Consider the following 19,196-nt stretch of genomic DNA (forward strand, 5'->3'; position numbering starts at 1 on the left):
TTCCAAAATGTTAGTAAAAATACTTAAGTATTATCAGAAAAATTAACTTAAAGTAAAGGTACTCATTACTCAGCATGGGCTCTGTCAGTGTTATATATTCATATAATTACATATATCATTGATTTCCTACAAGTGATGCTTTCAAGTATATACAAGCAGCATGTTAATGTCGTAGCAGGTTGAGATAGAGGTTATGTTTGGTAATTTAGTCAATAGCAACACATTTTATAAAAGGTATATGATTTGTATGTAAAATCTTAAAGGCCACACCCATGGTCCACCCACACAGGTGTTTTCAGTGCTTTGCTCTACTGACATCTCCCTCACCCTACTGTTGATTTTATTGTGGCTGGAAAACTTACCCAGTATCATTGTTATTGCACAAAGTTCGGTGAAATTATGTAATTTCCAGCATAGTTTCATCCAATTTACACCTGACAAGAAGTCTAATCAGCCAGGGTAACTGGAAACACCTGGGTGGGTGGGCAGAGCCTTTCATTTGCAAAGTAACTAGTAAGCATAGCTGTCAAATTAATGTAGTGGAGTACAAGTATTAAGTCACATAAAATGAAAAAAACTTGGGGAAAGTACAAGTACTTAAAAATTGTACTTAGACACAGTACTTATATAAAGGTAGCGTATAGCCACCTCTACTTTTATCCTGTGTTGAAACATTTTTATCCTGGTTGGAGTGGTCCCCTCCAAGATGACTATACCCCCATCTACAGGACACAAGAGATCACTGAATGGTTTGATGAGTATTAAAATGAATCATATACTATACTATATACTCGCAGTCACGTTATCTCAAACCAATTAAACACACATTGGAGATTTTGGAGCAACATCTCACTGAATGAGGGAATATCTTTTGGAAGATTGGTGTCCCATCCCTCCAGGAGAGTTCAGAGACAAAAAATCTAAAATCAGAAAAGGATGGTCAGTCATCCATCTGTATATGGCACTATAAATTAATCAATAGAATGGTATATATGCCATACTTACCTGCGCATGGGACTTCATTTCTTCATTTGGTTGTCTTTCTTAACCTTGTTTTACAAACCAAAGAAGACAAACATGGCAGTGTTTTTCAGTAAACATGGAACTGACACACTAAGTAATTAGAGTGACAGCGACCTTTGAATTTCACCAACCATGCAGTCGGAGCAGCCATCTTACATCTGGTAGACTCTTCCATTACATCATAGGGCAAGTTAACTGTCCCCTTCATTAACTGACAATGGAGCACATGTCCTGTAGAAAATTACAATGATTAAATTCAGCTACTTTAATTACTGGGGACATATTGTGTAGCTAGGAAATATTTTATGAATAGAGGATCTGACATGATAAACTAATTTTCATTTACTACCTCTGTGTATTCAAAACCGGTTGACAACATACATCAGCCCAAGTTGGAGAGGGGTTCAGGATTAGAGAAAATAGTTAGTGATTACTGAAGAGCAAATGCACTAAAAGACTCAGTTGTAAATATTTGTGAGTTTGGCTGCACAAACTGTGCAACTGTTTAATATTTATCAGAAGTGAAAACTTGATCTCTCCCCAGATACGCGACAATCACAGATAATAGACATTTTACAAATATTTTAATGTAAATTTCCATCAGAATGTACAGCAATATATGTTAATAAATAATTCATTGCAATTATACAGCCCAAATAATACATTACATAACAACTGATTGAAACAAATATGCAGGATTTCACAGCAAGTTTGTAGAGGAGACTGAGCAGGTGATGGAGGGAGGTCAGGTGATTTGGGGAAGTTGTTATTATAGTTTGTGCTTGTAGGAAAGGTCTCCTGGGATTTTCAATATTCAGAGGCAAACAGGCAGAAATTATGAATTTTCTGACATTGTTTTATCTGGTTTGAACAAAAATAAATCTCATCCAAAGACCACAGAAGGTGTAGTTTGTTATCCACAGAAGGATAGTGTCATTCTGAAGTCTATGTTGCCCATAAACAATTACAGAATTTCAAGTACTTTAAGAGTATCAAGTGAAAAGACACTGTTTATATGTTCTGACATAGTCCTGAAGTGAAGGTGAATAATGACTTAGTTTTTCTATCTCCTTAATTGAAACTTAGTTTTTCTAAATAATGCCATATGAGATCACCTTCAGGTAGGGCGAAAACATTTGTATGGTTGGACAGAATATCTAAAAGTACTGTAGTCTCACTCAATTATCTAACTACACGTGTAGTGTCAAATCAAAGAAATCAAATCCAAACTTTTATTTCTCTTCAAGTTTTGTTGACATTTGTAGGCATGTGAAGGGCTTAGGAGACAGACTCTGGGCCATCTGAACAATGGTAATGACAACCATAACAATTACTGACGGTTGCCATGTTGTCTTTCATCCCTATTTCTTCTTTGTTCTCTCCTAAACATTTTGACATCACATGACAATTTCCAAATACAACTGTCCTAACACCCTTTATTTTCTAAACATTTTGATTCTGACCAGCAGCAGTTCAATCAAAACATATGGCTTCCCACAAGAAATGGTTAAAACAATAAAACATACAAAATTCTTTGTCTATCACAAGTGACATTACCAATGGAAAATGTATTAAACCTCAAAAAAAAAAAACTTCACTGATACCATTTGCCATTATATAGATATTATCTTTTAGATGTTTCCTATCCTCTGTAGAACCATTACCAGCACAAAAACTGCTTCATCTGTCAGATACAGTACTCAGTAGACACTACAACATTATACCACACGGAGGACGGTCAAGTATTTCCTCAAATTCCATTTCAAGTGCATCCTGTCAAGTTTAAGGCCTGAGGTGTGCTTTGATTTCCTTGACTCAATTTTCATTCTCTGAGTTTTAACCAAGTGACCTCTGCACACTTAGTCTCTTCTCACTGCTGTCCAGAGAGGCTACAGATTTGTGCCAAGTGATACATCTCATTAGTGTGGATCAATACAGTTTACACAGAAATTGATATGATATGAGTTAAATGGTGGAAAGTCCTTAAAGCCAACTCAGGGACTAGTGGGAGTGGTTAGCGTTACAGAGACGCTGTTTTGCCTACACAGTATTGTTACAGTCCATCGGCAGAGCAACAAAGAAAGTGGGAATGCCCAGACTATATGGTCATGGTGGATTGATGTTACTGTGGCAAACATGGCAGGTAATCAATTAAACCTGGAACCAGTCAGGTAACATAACTGATTGGCCAGAAAAGGTAACAAGACAAGGATTGGCTCCTTCAAGTGCTTCAAGTGCAGAGAGTGGCCTGGCTCCAGTCCATCTTGTTCTTGTTACTTCTCCTTTGCTGTCAGAGGCGAATCCATCAGAGTCGTTGTCAGAGGTCACCTCGGTGTGTGCCCGTTGACTTGCCCCCTGCCCCAGTGAATGTTAGGTAGTGTCAAACACCTCCTGAAGTGCTCCAGCTGGGCCTGCAGTCTCTCTCTCTCCTCTCTCACTTTCTGCCTCTGACTCACCAGCTCCTGTCAAATGAAGGATGGACACAACTCTTCATTACGGACCCAAGACTTTCTGCACTTAGCTGCATCACTTACAGAAAGAAGTCTCAACAGAAAATGGGAACCCTGACATGGATGAACAAAAGTACACAAATCTGCAAGAAACAAAGAGGCAGGGGTGCAGATATGTTCTCAGATACTTACCCCCATAGTGAGGGAGAGCTGCTCAGCAGTTCTGGTAAGATTATAGTTTTGTGCTTCGAGTCTTTTACACTGACTGTGAAGAACCTGCCTCTCTATACTCCATTCTGTGAAGGAAGAAATACACAGAAACCATAAACAAAGGGAAATTATATGCATTTATCTCTTTCACACAGAGTGTAAAACAGTCCCCCTGAGCCTCACACACAGTAATGTAAGGGATGTAAAATGACATTGCTTCACAAGGTGCAATTCCATTTCTTAAAAAGCAACAGAAAGGTAATTTAGAAACAGTGAAATTTTTTTCATTTTATAGGGAGAATGTAATTTAACACAGTTCCAATACAAAGCATGACATAGTTTGTCTTCTAGAGAGCGCTTGCAAATATATTTTTCAACTGTAAATTCATTATTTCATTTAAAAAGGGTTCCTTACTATAAATGTTTATGTTTTGCATTTATGTTAAAAAGCGAATATTAGCTAACAAATTGTTATGGTTTTTTTTTTACTGTCAAATATAAATATTAGTATCAACCTCCAAAATCCAATATTAGTCAAGCCTTATTTTCAATCATTTTATAATAACACTTTTTCCTCACATCAAACAAAAATGAGCAATGATGTATTTCCTGCTTAAGTATTTTCATGGTTGTTTTTTCTCTTTAGATGATCTATTCTGTGTCCCCCATTTAACCCCCTCAATGATTTGTGAGGAAACAGTCACTCAGAGCAACCTTGAAACCCTCTGACACAAATTCTGGGCTATACACATAAAACTGACTTGACATTGACTTACCATCCACATACTCCTGGTAGGCCTCAAAAATAGATTCAATACCCTGCCACTTCCTTGGAGCTTCTTCCGCTTCCTCCTCCTCCTCCTCCTCCTCATCCTCATCCTCCTGCCCAGATTCTTCCTCGTCCTCATCAGACAGGTTTTCTCGTGGTGCTGCAGTGTCCCGCCTGGCCACCGGAGAATGGAAGTGATTGCCGTTGATGTGTGCATGCTGAGGGGCATGGGTAAGATTTGAATGTTTCGGGTGAGAGATGTTGTGAGCCAATGAGTGCTCAGCCTTCACGCCAGCTTCAGGGACACAATTTGAGATTCCTTAGAGGAAAGGAGTGAGACAAAAGGGTAACATCAGTCTTCGCAGCACCTCACAAGGAGCCAACACACTGAATGTATACCATTAGAGATTTTAGGGTAGTTCACGTAAACACCACCAGATGGCAGACCATTGTCATTTTACAATTCATAATCAAACCTAATAGCCATGCACCTATGGGAGTGAGAGGCTAACCTTTGTTCTGCAGTGTGTTGTGTGTGGACTTCAGCACAGCCTGGTGGAAGTGCTGAGCAAAGGCCTCAGGTGTGAATCTCTCCCAGGGTCGATTCCTTCCATTCTGCACCAGATTGAGCTCCTTTTTCTGAGGCGAAACAACAACGCCGTTCTGGAGCCCCTGGAGCTTCCTGTTTGGGTGAGCCTCCATGAATTCAACCTTTTCACAATGAGAGGCCAAGGGTGGAGGAACACAGGCCACCTGCGAGTCCATGGAGGGTTTGAATGTGTCATTATGGAGGTGCTTAGGTTTATGTAAGTAAGGAGGTGAAGGGCTGGGAGAGTCTGGGTACAGATGTCCATTTGATTGACACGGCAGAGGGGCTGAGGAGGAGTCACCTAAAAACAAATGTGCACAGATCATGAGAAGGAGTTTTTCCACAGCTTTATACATAAATGTGTGTGTGTGTGTGTGTGTGTGTGTGTGTGTGTGTGTGTGTGTGTGTGCGTGTGTAGTTGCCTCTCTGTCTGTGTGTGTCTTACCAGTTGCGGGAGCAGGAGGACTGCTACACGGAGGTAAAGGATTATATCTGAGAGTGTCTAACGTCACAGTCTTCCTCTGAATGGCCCTCAGCAGCTCCTCTGTCCTCTCCTTATCTACAGAGAAAAAGACAGAATGAGAACAGCTGTCATTCATATTTGAAAATAGGAGGATTTAAAAAATTGACTGGCACCAGGAGCTGAAGGAAAAAGGTCAGCAAATGGATGATATGAGGGTAATGTCGATTGCAAGAGCACCACAGACTCACTTTCAGTTTGTCCAGTTTTCACCTAAAAACTATCACCTGGTTTGGAGCAGATTGGTTTATACAGATTTTAACCCAGATTTTATCTCCTCTATTCATCCAAAAGCTGAACACTGAAGTTTAAAGAAAACTACATTCTCTTGTTATGCTGATTGCTTCCTGTAACAGAAAATGGGGAGAAAAATTGAAAAGCAGTGCAAATGAGGTGCTGATTATGCGCCAGTGTCCCTCTAAGCAAGTAAAAAAAATTCAACAACAGTAAATATTCACTGTTAACTGTATTTTAAATCAGATTTTTGCCTGGATTTCTGTATTGTGATTTTTATTTATCAGATTAATAATAAATAATAAATGGCAAAAACCAAGTAAACACAGCAAATTCACCGCTTTTTAAAAATAAGGAAAGGGAACTAATGAGCCTTGAGTACAGCTCAACAGTTCAACATTGCAAACACAGTCTTTGCAGAGGTTAGTGTTTGTTGCAGAGTTACTGTATCAGTAACATGTAGTAGAGAAACTCTCCCTCGTACTGTATGTATATATGCATGCGGTATAAAATTATTCCAAAATCTACAAAATCTATCTAAATATTTAATTTTGCCTATTTTTAAAATGTGAATGGCTACATTTTTACATAAAAAATGTATTAGTTTAATAACTTTTTTCAAAGGAATTCATACATTCTTAACGTATTGTATACTTTGACAGACTGTAGATTAAAATCTACCCTTGCTGGAGAAAGTAGAAAACCCTGCTACAACCTCCAGAATTCTCCTAACTTTATTTTCTCTTCACAGCTCCTACATCCTTGGTAAAAAAGCAAAACTGAGAGAAACTGAATGTTGTATTTTTCCACAGGGAATCACCAGAACAACTGTGCACAGAGCAGAGTAACACGTAGGATGTGTGTGGATGCTGAACAGGTTATTACCTCTCCTCTGCTGTGGGCTGACATGGGAAAGGTTGAACATAAGGAGGAAGTCTTTTTTCTCCTCCAGTTCGGGGGTGCAGTCCATCTGCTCGGCAGAGTATGGGGTACTTAAGGGATTTGTAGGTGTTGAAGGTGAAGAGGCCTTTCTCTTGCCCCGCACGGCCGGCGGAGAGAGGCTGCGCTCTCTCATCATCCTCCTCCTCTTCCTCCTCTTCTGTGCCTGAAGCTCATCGCGATGGGCCAGCGTGGTCAGACCACACACACGTAGCAAATCCACTTTCTTTAGGAAGAGGAATTTGGGCAGGTGAATATCATATATATCAACAAAAGTGTTCAAACTTCAAACCTGTGATGAATGTGTATGTGAACCTATATTTATGCACCTCAGAGGACGTGTCCAGTTTGAGTGGCGGCTGTTCTGTCACTCTCCTCAAATGGGCTTTCACTTCCTCCTCGTCACTCTCATCATACGACTCATCCAGGTCATAGTAATAACCTGGCAAGAGCAGAGCAAGACTGAAATTATCTTTCATCAAAAAAAAAATCCACAAGCAATCATTCCCTGTAGTCATCTCCTCTGCCTACCACTTCCCCTCCTGCTAAAAAACTCCCTCCCCTTTATCCTCCTCTATCATCCTGCTCACCTCCCTCTCTGGCCTCCTTCCTTCTCTTCTCCTCCAGGTCAAGCTTGCTGAGCAGCCGACGGTGCTGCTGGAGAACCTCATCATACACCAGCATGCTGTCGGGCGCCTGACTCTGTCGCTCCCTCACCGGAGACGGAGAGGCTTCCCGGCACAGTGCCCCCAGGTCAGTGCTGGGGATCGACAGAGGTACGCAGGATCTCTGGTGGAGGTTATTGATGTGATGCCGGTGGTAGAGACTCTGAATGGCTCTGTCCTGCTCAGTCCTGTTCCAGGACTCCTGTAAACTAGCTGCCCTCAGTGAGGGGTACCTCTCTGGGCCTTCTGCCCTCCTCCTGCCTCCGTCTTCCAGCTTCTCCCCCCAGCTTAGCGAGGGTCTGTCGTTTCTCGTCAGTCCCGGAGGCGGTCGACTTGGTGGTGTAGGAGGGTTGAGTTTTCTGCGGGAGTCTGTAGGTGTGTCAACAAGGGAAGCTGGGTTCCACAGTGTAGTTGGAGCTGCAGGAGTATGATGGGGACCTTTAGGGGAGATAAGGGGAGGTGGGGCACCGAGGCAAGGGGGTACATCTTTGCTGCCTGGGTTGTGATGGATTGAATTGGTTCTGTTTAGGAAAATAGAAAGCCATATACATTTCCATTTAGACTCACAGTCCACCTAAACTGTGTGAAATCACAGAAGGAAAACAAACCATTTTGTGAAGCTAGTTTATTTTGCATTCTCACCTGTAAATGTCTCTCCTTTGATCCACCCCTTTCCCTGGTGACCTGAGGCCCAGCTCCAGCGGACCCTCCCTCTCCTGCCCTTGTCCTCGTTGCCGTGCTAACCACGCCTCCTCGTTGGCCCTTTGAGTCATCATGGCGGCTGCCAGAGCAGCAGCATGATGCTTCCCCAGGTGAGAAGGCACCAGGCTGGGCATTGGGTGTGGGATAGAGCCCCTGGAAGAGTGAAGGCCAGCCTGCAGGGGCAGAGGTTTAGGTGCTGGGAAACCTGGATGCTCTGAGTCCTTGGGTTTATCTGAAACATAAATACGGAAACCATAAAATTAGTTCTTGAACGTGTTATGTCAATACTAATATGTTTGTGTAGATATTTGGATGAACAGCAAAAAATCTTTTCTGTAATATCCAGAGATTTATTCGGACATCATTCCCACACTTAACACTTTTTGACCGGGTGGAAAATCCGATGGATCACCAATACAATTCTAACTAAAAGGTTAAAAATATGTGCATTCAGTGCTGTATAGGTTGTTTAAAAATAAAAAGAATTGTATTTCATTAAATTTCAATGCATATATTTTGTATATTTATTTGTAATCTATATTTGTTTAATGTGTGAAAGTGGAGAAAAGTGAAGCATCGTGAATCATCATAAAGTTTCAATGTACCACTTTGTAGAAAGTAGTGACAGACGTGAAAGAAGCACATTTACTGCTGTACTACGAACACTGTCTTGTCTTTATTCATTTATACATAAATACATTTTGAGAGCAAATCTGACACAAGGAAAAGCATCCAAGATGAAGCAAACAGCATATTATCTATTATCAACCATGTCATATGTAGTATTCTTCCTACACTGACTCTCTACAGTAAAGGTCACGGGTTCATTGTAACCAGAGGTGTTCAATATTTAAGGAACATGACTGTGTTCCGCAAATTTCAGCAAAGATTCTGCTTTGCATGAGATCACAAGATATCTTGTGTGCAGAGTTGAACTTAAGACCTGACGCTGAATCTCCATTAAAACTCATGGAGAGAATAAAATTCAGAGGATTCATCCTCTGAGGAGCATGCTTGTGCTAATTTTATGCCTATTATATGCTGATATTTTTGTATACAAATGGAAAATTTGGCATGGTGCTGCACATGAGGAAGGTCAAGGGGTCTAGAAAATCATTGTCCTTTGGGGGCTATAAGTATCCATACCAAATTTGATGGCAATCTGCCCAGTACATATCAATATATTTGGCTATTCAAAAAATGTAACTACTTAGGATCAAAACTTCTCAAATGGCATTCTCATGTATTTTTCAACGAGTAACAATCTCTTATCTGTGCTCAGAATAATGTATTTAGTTAACCAGGTAGAGATCAGGGACTTCGTTAGTGAAAAAAGGATTACAAGCGTTTTTTTCAACTCTGAGTATGTGGTTGTGTTTTTGCTTGCGTGTGTGCAGACACACATGAGTGCATGTGTGTGGTGGGTGTGCGCATGTTCGTGTGTAGGTACCCAGTCTGTTTGGGGTCAGCCTCTCCCCTGGCCTGGCCCTGTCCTCCGGTGGCGCCCTCCGAGCCTGCAGCTCAGCCAGGTAGTGGCTCTCCGCCGCTCGGACCATCTGCTGCTGCCTCTCCCTCTGCTTCTCCTTCTGTCTGTCCAGCTCTCTCTCCCGCTCTCTCTCCCTCTCCTCCTCCCTCTCTCTCTCCCTCTCCCTCTCCCGCTCTCGTTCCAGCTCTGCCTCGCGCTCCCTTTCTTTCTCTCGTTCACGCTCTTGCTCTCTCTCTCGCTGGCGGAGCTCATTCTCCATCTGTAGCCTGTGGGGGAGGTTGACAAGGATGCACACATACACAACAGACACACACACGCAGGGGGAGAAGGTGAGAGATGCAACACCCAACATGAGGCAGATATTAACCACACACTGGTGAACCTCACACAAACATTTCTGCTCCAACATACACACACTCACAGAAACACACACAAATATGCACACACGCTCTCCACTTACCATGAGGAAAATAATCCATACACAGCATGACTGAGCAAGAGCAGATGAACACTTAATAGGTATCCACAGGAAAAGGACACACACACACGCATACACACACAAAGCAGAGCACATTCACCAGCAATCAATTGCACACAAACAAACCTACAAGATATGCAGGAGCCATTATAGAAGCAGATGATAAATACCATCCATTTCAAAAACAAACATTTCCCTGTGCTTTATGCCACAGGGAAACAATGTGTATTGTGAAAGTGAGGAAGGAACTCAAAGTACTCAAAGAAAACAGAGCGAGCAAGCGAGAGAGAGAGAGAGAGAGAGAAAGAGAGAGAGAGAGAGAGGGAGAGGGAGTAAAAAAGACTTCCTTATGTGCATGTTTGAGTTTTTATGTATGCAGTGGCTTGCATATGCATGTGTATGGGTGTGCAGTGTGTGTGTGTGTGTGTATGAGTGTGCAGTGTGTGTGTGTGTGTGTGTGTGTGTGTGTGAAGGGCAGTGTGTGTGATGAGTGTATAGGAGGCACTGTGGGGTGTGTGCTAAAAATATCACACACTCAGTAACCTGTGCCTACCCTACAGAGATACATTACACAGCCCTACAGACAGAGGGAGAAGAAAGAAAGAAAGAGAGAAAGAAAGAAAGAAAGAAAGAAAGAAAGAAAGAAAGAAAGAAAGAAAGAAAGAAAGAAAGAACGTAAGAAAGAAAGAAGTGTGTGTGTGTGTGCATGTGTGTTCATGTGTATGTGTGTGTATGTTACCTCTCAGCGAGCGCTGTGTGGTTTAATTCTCCAGGGTAGCGGCCTCCAGGCAGGTGCAAGTGGAGGGCAGAGGGGTGTAGAGGAGGGAAGGTGCCCCCTGCAGGCACAGAGTAGAACTGTGACCGCAGCGCAGAAAGACACAGGGACTCCTCCATCCTATGACAGGCAGACAGAGGCAAACCAGTCACACTACTGTATATCTGCACAGGCCAGATATGGAAGTGGAAGATTAACTGATATTTAAAGGTAACATCACAGTGAAGGTGAAAGGACGATGTGAGTGTATGAAAGTATTAAAATAGGTTTTATAGTTTGAAATCTGAAAGAAAAATAGAGGTTAGCAGATTAGTTGGAGTGAATGGGGTATTTACAGGAGTACTCCTGATTTTCAGAAGCATGGACATGAACTTACCAACTGATCGTCTGTGGACAAACAGTATAACAAACCTCTCACCACTGCTTTCGATAAAACTATGAATTGTTTTAAAACATACTCTTTCTAATTTTGAGAACACACACACTTGATACCAGTATATTAACATTTTGATTGTTTAATGAACGTTTAAACCACTTTTTTGATTATTTAGGATTTTATAGATTGTAGTTTATGCTTCTTTAAGCCTCCTTACTGTCTTATAAAACATTTTGTATTTCCATGTGTATGAACTGTGAAGTTCAAATAATGTGTCCTTGCCCCTGGTAACTGTTTTAACATGTTCTGTGACTAAGTAATCTTCATAAAACTTGGTATATCACAGGTAGGGTGGTAAGAGTTGTAAGGTGATGGGTTCTGTGTAATCTATGTTGTGTCATTGTGTTTAGGATTGTAAAAGAGTGGTAGAATAGGCAGTGTCACCTTGGTGTGTGAAATAACATGGGTTTGTGAAGGTCTCATGGGACTGAAGAGTTTAAAGGGGTATTGTTACCTTGGTAAGGACAAAGGGTGGTGCAGGTAGGCAGGATGATAGTAAGCAGCAGCAGCTGCAGCATGGGCAGCAGCAGCAGCAGGATCAAGGCTCAGGGGTAAAGAGGTCAATCGAAGGTCGTCTGAGGTGGCGAAGGGCCGGAGTGCTCTCAGGTATTCCTCTGGGACGGCACCTGAAGGAATCACAGGGTGCATCTGCCCAGGCAAACTGTGGAAACATGACGCAGTTTTATGTGTCACATTGGCTCATACTATACGTTTAAGCCAAACATACTTCATCTGACTTCAGACACGCTCTGTATGAAGGAGTTTGAGGGTTTATTATCAAATAAAATGTTTCTTTACCCTCATGCAAATACAGTCTAACTATGAGTGTGCGTTACCTAAGGCTCTGTATTCTGGGATCTTGCATGATGGAGCTAGGTGTGAGGCCAAAGGGGTGAGCCAGTGGGTGAGGTGAAGGGATGGGCGGAGTCCTCTTATCGTGCTGTTGCTGGCTGTTCTCAGCACCCACCCTCTCCCGACTGATTCCCTGAACACCAGGCTCAACCTAGCAGGGAGACAGACAGTGTGAGAGCAGACATTACTATGTATATCTGTGGGGTTTGAGTGTGTGTTAGACTGAAACTGAGCAGAAAAAAAGTTCAGGAAAAGAGGAAATGGAAATGAAAATGAGTGACTGGGTAAAACCCCCCAAGCTGCACCCAGAAGCTCAGTGGTGGAAAAGTGGGTCTGATATGTCATAACAGGTCAAGATCAAAGCGGAAAGATGATCCTAATATCAGACCCACTGCTCTCCTCCTTCATCACTCACTCTCTCTCTCTAAGAGCTTCTCACTCATTGGATTTGGTCGCTACAACATTGCATTTGATCCTTGATACCTTATAGTAAAATTCCAACCCTCAAATCACCACCATGACAAACATAGTAATAGAAAAAAAACCCAAATTACAAATATAAATTTCCCCCAAACTTGCATATAAATATACAGTTAATAGTGCCACTACTGCCAAGGTAGAGAAGTATAATACACTCACTCGAGTGAATGTTTGCCATGTTTTTATTATCTTAGAATTCTGAGATAATAATCTTGTTCAGGAAAAAAGGACAAACATTTTTCTCTCAAGTGAATGCATTATGCTTCTGTAACAAGAGCATTTGTCCCAGTTCACTCAATATGTCATGTGTCATTATACAATCCTGTCTCCAAAAATTTCAACTAAAGAGGCAAAAAGCTAAAAGATAATGTTAAATATGACCAAGAGTCTACAGCCACGCTAGCAGCTCTGTGACGCTAATGGTGCTTTGAGCTACATGCTAATGACAGCATGCTAACATGCTCCCAATGACAATGTTAACATGCTGATGTTTAGCAGGTACATCATCTTAGTTAAACATGTTTGCATTTTAATATTTACTAATTATCACTAAGCACAAACACAGCTAAGCTGCTGTGAATGTCATTTGTTTTGCAGGTATTTGGTCATAAACCAAATCTGTACTACACTGGAGAAATGACATTTTTGACCTGATGATAGCACAAGTGAAAAGTCAGAGAATCACAAAAATCATTAGGATTCATCCTCTGGACACCATAGATTAAAATAAATAAATAAATAAATTTGAATTTAATGACAACTCATGCAATACTTGCTGAAATATTTTGGTCAGGACACACCGACTGTTCAACTGACCAGCAGACTGACACAGCCTGACATCATAGAGCCACAATGCTAGCATGGCAAAAAAAACAAAACATTGTCTTTTATTGTGACACTGGGACCAAGTAGTGGAGAAAATCTTTGAGGACATTGATTTTTCCAGGATAAAGAAGAAATAGCTGCCAGGAAACTTTTGACTAGGCCTACAGCATGTTAATGAGAAGAAGACACATACATTTATGCACACCTATGTGTCAAATGTTGTTGCTACAGTAACAGACCACAATACAAGTACAATACAAAGTCAGACAGACCATGGACAACCCACAAACAAATGACCTCTCCCAGCAAAACCCCATCTGCTACTTTAGCTCTGTACAACCCTTGACTTGCAGTGAAATATCTGTGCTTTGAATATGTTTGACTAGTTTTGAATGTGTCACTCATGGAAAGCAGATTCAAACCCGTGATGAGCCATATTGCTCTCTTTCTCTCTATCACTTGGCAATGTACACTGTTTCAAAATGAGAAGGGGAGGCAATGCACGAGGGGTCTGGAGAGCAGCCAACACATTCTTTGACCTCTGACCCCGCAGACAGCCAACAGCCTTCACAGATGCAGCAATAAACACACACAAACAGACTGTTTCTTCAGCTTAAATCATCCTATCTTGTCTTTCTCCGGTCTAGGACAAGCTGCATACAGAAAAGGACAAATACTGAATTTAGACAAACCTTTAGAGCCCTCACTCCTCTCTCTGTCGCTCTCCTGGTCATTCTTACATTCCCTCCCCTCCTTTCTTAACATCCTATTCTCTATTTTCCTGCCTCCCTCCCTCCTTCTTTCTCTGAATGTCTGAATGGGAGCCCCAGGCAGGCAGAGCCACAGAGTGGTCTTTGTCAAGGGGGAGAAAGGCAGCTCTGATCCAGGGGGAAGTGGCTACTGTGGGGGCTAACCCCTGCATTGTGTGAGGGGCCTGGTTCCTCGCCCCAGCTTAAATTCACTCACACACCCACAAGCAAACACATCCACAGACGCACACACACACATACACAGGTCCCTCTTCACATCCTAAGCCTTTTGTGGTGAAGGGTCAAGTACACACACACACACACACACACACACACACACACACACACACACATATGAGCACTCACACACAAACACTGCAGGAAGCTGAACACAATACGTGCCAGTCTCTGCAGCCTCCAGTGTTTCTTTACAAACCCCTCATGTGTTGCTGAAAAAGACATGGACTGATTAGTGAGAGGAAGAAGGAGCGAGGAAGAAGGGTGAAAGCATGAAAATAAAGATATGAGACAAGAAAGAGAAAGAGAGGAAGGGGGATAGAAAGAGAGACACAGAGGGATGGCTGGTTTTGACAGTTTGATGTTGAGAAGCACTGGGACCATTTCTTTAATGGAGGGAGCAGCGGCAGGACGAATAAGGGAGACAAAAAGAGACAGACGACTCATCTGTGCTGAGAGAGAGCACAGGAGAGCAAGAGAGAGAGAGAGAGAGAAAAAGAGAGATGAAAAATACAAACCAGCAAGACAAGGGAACAGGAAGTACTGATACACAGAGAGAACAGCAGATGTCTTGTCTCAAACTTGTCTGGAACACCAGCAGGTATGACAGTTTGATAAACATCATCTCTTACCTGTCGTCCGTCGGCCCTCCACAGGCCGTTGCTGGTCTTTGTGGGGGCAATGGTGACTACCGGAGGGGTGCTGGGGACACCGTGGCCCCTGGTCTGACCCAGGAGGGGCCCTAAAGAACCCCGCTTTGGAGTGGTGACTGGCGAGCTGTGGCTGGTGGCCGGGGAGGAGACTGGAGACGACTCACCGCTGAGGGCCGAACCTGGGGAGGGGAGAGGGGGTGAATGACAGCGGCAGAGTCGAGAATAAACTGCAGCTATCAGACGGCTTATCAGATTAAAAAGATTTCAGGATCAAACAATCCCCCTGTGACATAATACAGATGGTACACAAAAGGAAAAATCAACTTTTTTTGTCAGTGTGCTGGCCTGTGAAGAGGTAAAAAGTGATTCAATCATCTTGATGAAACGTGTTCTGGTGAAATGTGACAGAAATAAAGGAAAGTGTAAAAAGATACAGGAGGTACAAGCGATGAGGACAAGGGTACAAGATAAAAGTGTGTGACAAGTATGTATGTGTGCACACTGATGAAGGATAAAAAAGAAACGCCAGATATATAGAGAACGAAAGAAGGATGTCATAAATGAAAGTGTTAAAAAAAAGGCCTGGGTGTGACGCAGTGCAAGGGGAGGTGTTAAATGTGATAAAGAGAGAGAACATGTGTGTTGTCCTTAACATTCACTCCACCATTACTCTATTACTGTAACACTCACTAATCAGTATACACTCACAGAAACACAAACACATTCAGAGACTGTAAGAAGGAGGAAATAATGAGGTGGAGAGAAGGTGGGAGAAGAAGAGAAAGAGCTGCAGGCAGAGAGCAAGAGATGGTGATAGAGAGTTGGGGACAGGGAGAGAGAGAGAGCTTGTTATAATTGGCTGTAATTAGATTCTCGTTATTAGGAGATGAATGGAAACGGATGAAGGAAGAGACAGAGAGGAAGAGGTCAGAATGGGTCAGCTCTTATCCAACACCTTCATTAGGACACCAACGAGCTGAGCGAGGACACACACACACACACACACACACACACACACACACACACACACACATACAACCAAAGAGCTACCAGGCACTAAAACATTTTACATTAATCCACAAAACATAACCTTGGTCAGCGAAGTGATCTACAGGCGCTGTGTTGCAAAAGTGTGTCCAATTTAAAGTCATTAATAACTTGTTAACATCTTAAATGAATAATCTGACATTTTGCTTTTTGAAGGAAGGTTAGATGAGCAGATTGATACCACTCTCATGTCTGTATGGTAAATATGAAGATACGACCAGGAGCTGGTTAGCATAAGCTAGCATAAAAGATGGGAAGATATTGTGACAAAATCCATCTCCCAGTATCTCTAAATAATCAGTTACATTTATGACAGATGCATAAGCTTATTGTCTTTTCTCAGCAGAGAAACGGATTAAGTGTATTTCCTAAAATGTTGAACTATTCCTTTCATTTTGTTTTCACAGTTCAGTTTCTTGGTTTAGAGGTGACAGAAATTATAAAATATACAGATATATTAAAGGAGACTGAACAAACCTGGCAGCAGTAGTGGAGGTGGTTGTTTTTGGGTTTGACCAACAAAGAAGAGTCCTCTGAACATGTGTGTGTGTGTGTGTGTGTGTGTGTGTGTGTGTGTGTGTGTGTGTGTGTGTGTGTGTGTGTGTGTATGTATGTGCGTGTGTGTGTTCAGGACTATGTTACCTCTCCAGGGCGGGGAGCCACTGGAGCTATGGGTTTTTTTAAAGTTAGATCACCGCTCACCTCTGGGATCCTCAGCCTGTTTGGCCAGTTTACGAAGAGCAGCAGCGAATCCCGAGTTTGCAGACTGGGCAACTGCGTTCCCATTGGTTAGCGGGCTGAGGGGACTGACAGTAGCCGTGGTGCGAGTTGCCGTGGAGATCATTCCTAATGATGATGATTTATTGGAGTCATGGTTCATACCTGAGGAGAGTGGGAAAAAAGATGTTATTATTTGATATCTCTAAATAAAACATGGACAATTCAGTTTGCAGGGGTGTATGAGCCCTTTGTCAACTAAAGCATTTGATTACCTCCTGTTGTCCAAAAATTATGTTTCTGCTTTGAATCAGTTTGTATGAAAAAGCGTCAGTTTGTGAACACAGCTGGCATCTCATTTAACTTGAATGAGTCAAACTTGTCATACACAAGTAGTCAAAGAAATTGGACAAGTGTGTGTGTGTGTGTGTGTGTGTGTGTGTGTGTGTGTGTTCCTCCCTTTGTGTCTGGACATCATTGTGAGTGTATAAGCGTGGGTCAGCTCCACTAGAGACAGAGTGGAGGGAGTAGAGCTGTGTCAAATAGAGCGGTGACCCTAATAGCAAATCACACACATGAGTGCACACATGTCCATTTCCTCAAGGGAGCCAGTCAACACATCTTAAGACCTCGGGCGTGTCTACACGTAAACATTATTAGGTATTTTTACACCCTCACAAATACATGCATGTACACACACAAATAAATACGCACAGCCACAGACACAACTAACACCTATCGATCTACTGAGCAGTGGACACACTTGGAGCAAACATGGTTGGAGTAACCTTTGTCTTCACCCTCTACCCTCTTACTGACCCACTAATGTTAATTACAGCTGGAATTAGCCAGCAGCCCCCCTGCCTGCTACAGCAATGACCTCATTACCACCACAACGCACACACACACACAACTACCTTTCAAGCATACATACACACACATTTACCACAGGAGGAACAAACAAACAGCCAAAGCAGTGGACACACTCATGAAAAATTCATATATGCACATTGAACACCATTATTCAATGTTCTGCACATCACATGGATGATTCTGAAGAATCGGAAGAATAAAGGAAAGTCAGATCTCAGAGTTTGTTAGCTGAAAGTGTAATAAATCTCATATTTACAAGATGTCAGCGCAGATACCTGCCATCTTCACACACGTGAGCACAAACATGCAGAGGGAGCTGTAGAGCGACAGAGTGAGAGAAGAAGGTATATGAAAGAAACAGTGAGGAAAGGGAGAGAAAATTAACAAAAGCCAATTTTCAAAGTAAGGGTACATGAAGTGGAAATGGACAGAGGTTTCTACATGAAATCATCTTAACCATCAGAGATACACATCCACAACCACTGCCACCTGCAGACACGTCCTCTGCATATGCCCAAAATATAAAACTCATTATGAGCTAAATATCAAAGTTTGAAATTCCAGGTTTTACAGCCTGCCAGCTGATGAAAAAGCTTCCTCTCCTCAGTTTGTTACCAGCTACTGCAAAAGAACACAGACAAATAACAAATAAGCTGCCAACTTACATCTAACTGCACTGGATGAGATATATAACATATGTTATGTATACAATTAAAATGCATGCAGCTTCTGACATGATTGTCTTCATACATTAGAAGATTACAGTGCACACAAGATGTTCTTTTCTTATTATCTTGTTTCTATTGTAGTCATTATTTCTTTTCTTTACTCTCTGTTTTTCTTTATTTCTTTGGCTTCACTTATATATTTGCATGTCTTGTCAATAAAGGAAATTGAAATTGAAACTGACAGACAGAAAGGGAAAGATGAAGAGAGTAAAAGCTCAGATCCTGACAGGCTGTGTGAGTGTGCGTCTATATCTCTGTCTCTGCTGAGCCCAGCAGTCCAGGGAGCGATGATAAGACAGTTTCTATCGACTCTTTCTCTCCCTCCCTCCTCTCTATTCACTCACTCTTTCCTTCCCGTTTCTCTCTCCCTCTCCCTCTCTCTCTCTCTCCCCCTCTCTCTCGTTTATCTCAGCATACTGGAGCTTATTTAACAAAAGCCAACACATATAATCTCCTCTCTGTTTCTTGCTTTCTTTCTTCCTTCTTTCTACAATCTTTTTTTACAGGCTCTTCCTCTGATATTTATCCATGTCATTCACACACACAAAGACAAACACAAACATACTAACATATGCATGTGCACATAATTCAGACATGCAAACAGACACACTCACCCTCCCACTCACTGTTCTCCTCCTGCTCGTCGTCTTTCTGCTCCTCTGTGAGACTCTTTCTCTCTCTCCCTCTCAGCCTTGCAGCTGCTACGTGGTCACGTGACCTCTTTTCTATCCACTCCCCCCACCCCACCCCCCTCCTCCT

At 42.2% G+C, this 19,196-nt stretch overlaps 1 protein-coding gene across 8 annotated transcripts in view; it reads right to left on the reverse strand.

The window, feature by feature from the left end:
- Positions 1-1,590: 1,590 nt before the first annotated feature.
- LOC111671257 (genetic suppressor element 1-like) overlaps positions 1,591-19,196 on the reverse strand; it is a 38,056-nt gene continuing 20,450 nt past the window's right edge. For 7 of the 8 annotated variants that reach the window (XM_023428336.2, XM_087179835.1, XM_087179834.1 and 4 more), the window contains 15 exons: positions 16,822-17,001; positions 15,052-15,251; positions 12,113-12,279; positions 11,731-11,937; positions 10,805-10,960; positions 9,552-9,853; positions 8,042-8,333; positions 7,325-7,920; positions 7,064-7,176; positions 6,681-6,960; positions 5,487-5,600; positions 4,965-5,342; positions 4,460-4,771; positions 3,666-3,769; positions 1,591-3,485 (listed from right to left, as the gene is read on the reverse strand). In XM_023428336.2, coding sequence (XP_023284104.1) covers positions 3,348-3,485; positions 3,666-3,769; positions 4,460-4,771; positions 4,965-5,342; positions 5,487-5,600; positions 6,681-6,960; positions 7,064-7,176; positions 7,325-7,920; positions 8,042-8,333; positions 9,552-9,853; positions 10,805-10,960; positions 11,731-11,937; positions 12,113-12,279; positions 15,052-15,251; positions 16,822-17,001 — 3,539 coding nt within the window. In that variant the 3' untranslated portion in view covers positions 1,591-3,347. Of the gene's footprint in view, positions 3,486-3,665; positions 3,770-4,459; positions 4,772-4,964; positions 5,343-5,486; positions 5,601-6,680; positions 6,961-7,063; positions 7,177-7,324; positions 7,921-8,041; positions 8,334-9,551; positions 9,854-10,804; positions 10,961-11,730; positions 11,938-12,112; positions 12,280-15,051; positions 15,252-16,821; positions 17,002-19,051; positions 19,133-19,196 lie in introns of those variants that run through there. The other variant, XM_087179838.1, reaches the window with a different exon arrangement.

The sequence above is a fragment of the Seriola lalandi genome, unplaced genomic scaffold (genome assembly GCF_002814215.2).
Source record: "Seriola lalandi dorsalis isolate HSWRI2012SDOR001 ecotype SW California unplaced genomic scaffold, Sedor1 jcf7180002054873, whole genome shotgun sequence".
In the NCBI taxonomy this organism is placed as follows: Eukaryota; Metazoa; Chordata; class Actinopteri; order Carangiformes; family Carangidae; genus Seriola; species Seriola lalandi.